Source organism: Beta vulgaris, chromosome 1, assembly GCF_026745355.1.
Source record: "Beta vulgaris subsp. vulgaris cultivar EL10 chromosome 1, EL10.2, whole genome shotgun sequence".
NCBI lineage: Eukaryota > Viridiplantae > Streptophyta > Magnoliopsida > Caryophyllales > Amaranthaceae > Beta > Beta vulgaris.
In genome coordinates, this window is record NC_079202.1 from 42,436,769 (window position 1) to 42,443,671 (window position 6,903).

At 39.5% G+C, this 6,903-nt stretch overlaps 1 protein-coding gene across 1 annotated transcript; it reads left to right on the plus strand.

The window, feature by feature from the left end:
• Positions 1-1,131: 1,131 nt before the first annotated feature.
• On the plus strand, positions 1,132-4,459 carry LOC104894914 (uncharacterized). The gene is made up of 2 exons (XM_010681280.1): positions 1,132-2,515; positions 2,649-4,459. Exons 1-2 carry the CDS (start codon positions 1,132-1,134, stop codon positions 4,457-4,459), a joined length of 3,195 nt encoding a protein of 1,064 aa, XP_010679582.1.
• The last annotated feature ends 2,444 nt before the right edge of the window (positions 4,460-6,903 follow it).

Consider the following 6,903-nt stretch of genomic DNA (forward strand, 5'->3'; position numbering starts at 1 on the left):
AGGCCATCAATGGACCTAATAAGCCTACATACTTGCCCTGGTTCTGCCTTATTGTACCCTTGAGGTGGAGTCATATAGACTTCTTCATCAAGATAACCATGTAAAAAAGCATTATTGACATAAACTTGCTGAATATCCCAAGCATTTACTGCAGCAAGAGCAATCAAAACTCGCAGAGTTATTAATTTTGCTACAGGACTAAACGTATGCTTATAATCCTTGCCTTCAATCTGCCTATCCCCTCAAGCAACAATCCACGCCTTACATCTCTGTACAACACCAGTTTTAGGATCAAATTTAGTTTTAAAGACCCACTTGAAGCCTATAGCCTTTTTCCCATGTGGCAAGGTGTTAAGTTCCCAAGTACATGTATTCTCCATAGCCTGAACCTCATCTTGCATGGCTGCAAAACATTCTGGATGATCCTTGGCCTGAGCATATGTACTAGGTTCATAAGCTGTAAGAACATTGGCTAAACTATGAAGCGTATCAGTGGGCATGAAAGTAAGAGAAGGTTCAACAAAAACATTGAAAGATGTTGAAGAAATGGGATTAATGGTATTGGAAGGAAGAGATGCAAGAGAAGGATGAGAAGAACCACCAGGGACAGTAACAATATAATAACTGAATTTCTTAGGCAATTGAGGGACTCGAGCAGAATGACGAATAGGCAATGCAGGCATGGGTGGAGAATTAATAGGAGTGAGTACAAGAGAATTGATCACAGGAGAAGAAAAGGTTGAAGAAGAAAGAGGCGGGGTAAAAGAAGAAGTAGGTGGTGTAGGGGCAAGAGAATAAAAATCCAATGCAGGATTTACCAAGGGAAACGAAAACTGACCATCAGTGACAGAACTAGGAGGATTTTTTTGAAAAGGAAAAACGGACTCCTCAAAATGAACATCTCTACTTAAAACAATCTTATGTGTCTCCAGATCATATAACTTATAGCCTTTTTGCCCATAGGGATAACCAATGAAAACACACTTCTTGGATCTTGGACCAAATTTATCACCAACTTTTTGTACAGCATAACAAAGACAACCCAGAGAGTCTAGAGAGAGAGAGTGCCGCTTCTCTCTAGGATATTTTCATCAATCTTTCTTATTTTGGACCTCAGTGAAAGCTGGAGCAATGGCAAAAGGGTCAAAAAAAGGAAATGGTGGGAAAAAGAAGAATCAAAGTTCGAAAACTCAGAAGAATAAGAGGAAACCTCAGAGTGGCGATGCTCGGAAAATGAAGAATGTGAATGAAATTAATGATGTTGCAGCCCTCAGCTGGACATCGGAGGAGGAAAATGACCTTGAATCTCATAACTCGGTGGATATGGAGGCTTCAAATATGGATAGAGCGAATTTTGAAGCAGCAAGAGACCATGTAGCAAGCTGGGTTACATCGATACGTACTCCGTTACGTCAATCTGTTCCTCAACTGGTAAAACCATCCCCGCATCCAATGCAACAGTTGCAGAGTAATCCAGGTAATACGAACTGGAGAACCTCTTTGTTTGAGAGTATTCAGGAGGAAGGAATTGATTTAAGCAATGCTGGTAATGTGAACAATGTTGTTGAGCGGAATATGAGGGTTGAGGATGATAACAGATTTGCACCTATTGCTGAGACACACAATGTTAATCCAAATGTTATTAAAATCACTGATGAAGATGTTAAATCAGAGATTGATTTCTGGAATAATGCTGTTGTTTGTTATGTGTTAGGCATTAAATTGCCTTTCAGGATTGTTGACGGATTTATTCGTCGTATATGGGGTAAGTTTGGAGTTGAGAGGGTAGTCATGAAGGTGAATGGGGTGTTTATAGTCCGATTTAGAACAGGGGAGGGGAAACAAAAGGCGATGGATGCAGGGCCGATATTGTATGATAAAAAACCTGTCATTGTTAAGAACTGGTCTCCGGAATTAGATTTGTCTAAGGACATGGTTCATGTGGTGCCTACCTGGATACAACTTCCGGGGTTGAATTTGAAGTATTGGGGCCCTAGAGCTCTGAATAAGATAGTTGGAGGGATTGGGAAGCCCATTAGAACGGATAGAGCAACAGCTCAGAAAGACTCAATAGAATTTGCTAGAGTTCTAGTTGAGGTAAGAGTTGATCAGGAGTTTCCCAATGAAATAAGGTTTGAAAATGAGAATGGTGTGGAAATTGTTCAAGGAGTGAAGTATGAATGTAAACCAATCTTCTGTAAAGATTGTGGTGGTATAGGCCATACATTGGAGGAATGTAGGGCAAAGAAACAAGAAATTCAGAGAAGAATGAGTAAGCCAAAGCAGGTCTGGGTGAGAAAAGAAAGTGGATTAGGAGCTGGTAATAATCAACACTTTACTACTGATGCAGGTAACCTGAATGAGGCTAATGACATCGGAACCTCTGTGGTTCAAGGACAACTGACTACTACAACAGCTAATCAGCTGCACAAGGAGCAGGTACAACCTGTGGTGCAGAATAACAATAATGAAGTGGGAGGATGTACTGCAGGTGATGTAGGCAAGGAGGTGAATTGTATGAAGGCAGGAGGGGTGGAGGAGGTAGTCCTGCTTCCTCATGGCTAGTTTAGGATTCTGGAACACCCGAGGCCTAAATAGTCCAAATAAGCATGCTGATGTCAAAAGGTTTTTGAATCATTATGCAATAGGGCTGTTTGGGTTCTTGGAAACTAGGGTGAAGGCTGTTAATTTTGATAAAGTCTTCCCTAAAATTTGCAAAGATTGGAGTATTGTCACTAATTATAGTCATCATCCAGGTGGCAGAATATGGCTAGCTTGGATTCCAAGCTTGTTTGTGGTTGATATCAGATGCATAGGTGATCAGTATGTGCATTGTGAAGTGTTGCATAGAGCTTCAGGGAGTTTTTTTTGGTTGACCATTGTGTATGGTTTAAATGATAGAGCTGAAAGGAAAAGACTATGGAGTAAATTATGCCAAATAAGTAGTAATTTGCAGGGAGCATGGATTGTGATGGGAGATTACAACAATGTCTTGAACCTGGAGGATAGAATTGGGTCTGCAGTTACATTAGATGAAGTAGGTGAGTTCAGACAATGTGTTAGAGATTGTAAGCTAATGGAGATGCAGATGTCTGGCCCTTTCTTTACTTGGTCTAACAAGCAGGATGGGGAACATAGAGTGTTTTCAAAGATAGACAGAGTGTTTGTCAATGACATATGGATGGACAAATTTGTTAATTGCTGTGCTGAATTCTTGCCTGAGGGGATTTCAGATCATTGCCCTTGTGTGCTTAAACTGGTGAAACATGTGGTGACTAAGCCTAAATCATTTAGGTTTTATAATATGTGGATGGAGGCTCCTGAGTTTATGAATATGGTGACAGAAGTGTGGAACAGTCCTGTGAATGGTGTAGCAATGTATCAGGTTGTGACTAAGCTTAAAAAGCTGAAGCCTGTGCTTAAATTACTTAATAAGAGCAAATTCTCAGACATAGAGAATGAAGCTGCTGCTGCCCTGGTAAATCTTATGGAGGTGCAGCTGAAAATTCAGAATGATCCGAGAAACAGTGAGTTACATAGAGAAGAGGAGGAAAACAGAATGAAGTATGCATTCTTAAATAAGGCAAAATTAAGTTTCATGCAACAAAAGGTGAAGAGTGCTTGGCTTAAGGGTGGGGATGATAACACTTCGTATTTTCATGCGTGTTTGAGAAAGAGAAGAATTCAGAATCATATTAGCAGGATTCAAGATAGTCAAGGGGTGTGGCAGGAAACTCCTGAGCAAATAGAGGAGGCATTTATTGGTTACTACAAGGTTTTACTAGGCACTGAAGAAGGGAGAAGTAAAGGCGTGAGTAGAACAATTGTGAATGAAGGCCCCTTGCTCACTCAGGATCAAAAGAGTAGTCTGTGTTTGCCTTTTTCAGGAGAGGATGTGAAGAAAGCTTTATTTGACATTGAAGACAATAAAGCTGCTGGCCCTGATGGATTCTCAAGTGGTTTTTTTAAGAAGACCTGGGAGATCACTGGTCCAGACATCATTAAGGCAGTGTTGGATTTCTTTTCAACAGGAAAGCTTCTCAAACAGGTGAATGCTACAAATTTATGCCTCATTCCTAAAAGTGAACAAGCTGAAGATGTTACTAAGTATAGACCCATTGCTTGTTGCAATGTTCTATACAAAATTATTTCTAAATTGATGTGTCAGAGACTAAAAGTAGTGCTCCCATTCATCATTAATCATGTACAAAGTGCGTTTGTGGAGAGTCGAGTCATAATGCATAACATCTTCTTATGTCAAGACTTGATGAAACATTATAAGAGAAAGAATGGCTCTGCAAGATGTACCATTAAGGTAGATCTTAGAAAAGCGTATGACTCACTGAATTGGGATTTCATAAAGGATCTTTTGGTTGCGCTGAATTTCCCAGACAAATTTGTTCATTGGGTGATGGTATGTATTACAACCCCTTGCTTTTCTCTGAATTTAATGGAGTAATGAGTGGTTTTTTTAAAGGAGAGAAGGGTATACGTCAAGGTGATCCAATTTCTCCATTACTATTTGTCATAGCAATGGAATACTTGTCTAGAATTCTGAAAAGGATGAGTAGGAAAGATGGCTTTGAGTATCATAACAGATGTGGTCCTCTCCAACTCACTCATTTAGTGTTTGCTGACGACTTGATGATGTTCTGTAAAGGGCAAGTAAGCTCTGTACTGTTAATGTCTAGGGCTATGAAAGCCTTTCAAGATGCTTCTGGCTTGTCTGCAAGTAAAGAAAAAACTGCAGTTTACTTTGGCAGTGTGACTGATGAAGTTCAGGCAAGAATTGTTCAAGCCACTGGATTCCAAAAGGGTACCTTTCCGTTTAGATATCTAGGTATTCCCATGACATCTAAAAGAATTACAAAGGCTGATTGTGATCTTTTGACTGATAGAATGCTGAAAAGGATTTTGTGCTGGAGCTCGAGAAACTTATCATATGCTGCAAGGGTAGTCTTAGTAAATTCTGTTTTACTGAGTCTACACATATATTGGGCACAAATCTTCTTGATCCCTAAAGGTGTTATGATGCGCATTACACAGATATGTAGAGCATTTTTGTGGGAAGGGAAGGATGTATTGCATAAAGTTCCTCCGGTTGCTTGGACTGACTTATGTAAACCGAAGAAAAATGGAGGTTTGGGCATAAGGGATTGCGTACAGTGGAACGTAGCAGCTATGGGGAAATATGTGTGGCAAGTTTCTCAGAAGGAAGACCTTTTGTGGATAAAATGGGTTCATAGTGTGTACATTAAACAAGATGATTGGTGGGAGTATTCTGCTCCTACAACAGCTAGCTGGGGGTGGAAAGTCATATGCAAGGCAAAGGACAAGTTCAAGCTAGCATATAACAACAACAAGTGGCTAGATGGAGATGGGGTGTACACTATCAAAGATGGGTACAAGTGGTTAATGGGAGATATTCCTAAAGTCAGATGGCACTACTGGGTCTGGAATTCATATAACATCCCTAAACATTCATTTATAGGGTGGCTTGCTGCCTAGGTAAACTGAAGACCAAAGACAAATTGTTTCAAGTTGGGGTGTGTGCAGATCAGGATTGCTTACTGTGTATCCATGGTCAAGACTCATGCTCTCACCTCTTTTTCTACTGTCAGTACAGTAAGAAAGTATGCTCTCAGATCTTGGAATGGTTGGGTTTGGAATCTCATCAGGAGGAGAATCTGTATGTGAGATGGAAAAAATGGGGTAGGAAATATACTAGCACAGTTAAAAAGAAGTTCTGTTATGCTACTCTAGCTGCAACTGTGTATTATATTTGGTATGCTAGAAACACTGCGCACTGGAAGCAGATGGTAATACACCCTGATCAGATTGTCAGAAGTGTGAAGAAGGAAGTCTATAGCAGAGTTGCTCTTCTGCAAAAGGATAAATGGAAGTCTGCAGATAAAGAATGGGTTGATGCTAGAAGTAATTAGTGTAATGCAGTTGTAATGTAGTCTGTTTTTGCTGTTTTCTGTTTTTGTTAGCTTTGCTTTGTAGGGTGCTGTGGTTGCTTTGTTTGTTTTGGTGGTGCTGTACTGGGTTTTTTTGGTAATAAAATTCTTACCTTTTACCAAAAAAACAAAGACAACCCAAAACCCTCAAATAAGTATAATCTAGTGGTGTACCCATCAACAATTCATAAGGAGACTTCCAGTTCAAAACAGAATTAGGTAACAAGTTGATCAAATAAGTAGCAGTAAGCAAACAATCACCCCAAAATTGAAATGGAAAATGTGCATGAAACCGCAAAGTTTTAGCAGTCTCCAAAAGATGCTGATGCTTTCGCTCAACCCTACCATTTTGTTGAGGATTTCCCGGTATACTCTTTTGATGAACTACCCCTTTAGTAGCAAAGAAATTAGCACAAGACTCCTGAATAATCTCCGTCCCATTATCACTCCTAACCGTTTTAATGACTTTGCCAAATTGAGTAAAGACATAAGCAAAGAAAGCAGAAATAATATGAAACACCTGAGTCTTATCATGCAGCAAATGAGTCCAGGTTGTTCGAGTATTATCATCCAAAATAGTCAGAAAATATATGGCACCAGATAAAGATGGTCGTTTATATTTACCCCAAAGATATATGTGGACCAAATCAAATGGTGCAGCAGCCAAAGAATGAAAAATAGGAAAGGAACTTTATGATGTTTACTAATAATTCACAACTAAATCACAATTAGTATTGCCTGTAATAGGAACTATTACATGTTTCAGCTTGCTAGCAGAGATATGACCTAACCTAGCATGAATAAGAGCAAGACTAGGCTTAATTATAGAAGTAATAGTATTATTGACAACAGTAGAACTAGGAAATGAAAGAGGTAAAACTGCAGTAGAAGAGCAAATAGACTTAGAAGAATGAACACAACTAAATTGGAACAGACCAGAGTG

Excerpts from the sequence above, each read along its gene's own strand:
- LOC104894914 (XM_010681280.1), top strand. The coding sequence starts at position 1,132 with ATGGCAAAAGGGTCAAAAAAAGGAAATGGTGGGAAAAAGAAGAATCAA. Across the intron at positions 2,516-2,648 it reads TGTAGGCAAGGAGGTGAATT|GGCTGTTTGGGTTCTTGGAA; the intron begins GTATGAAGGCAG and ends ATTATGCAATAG.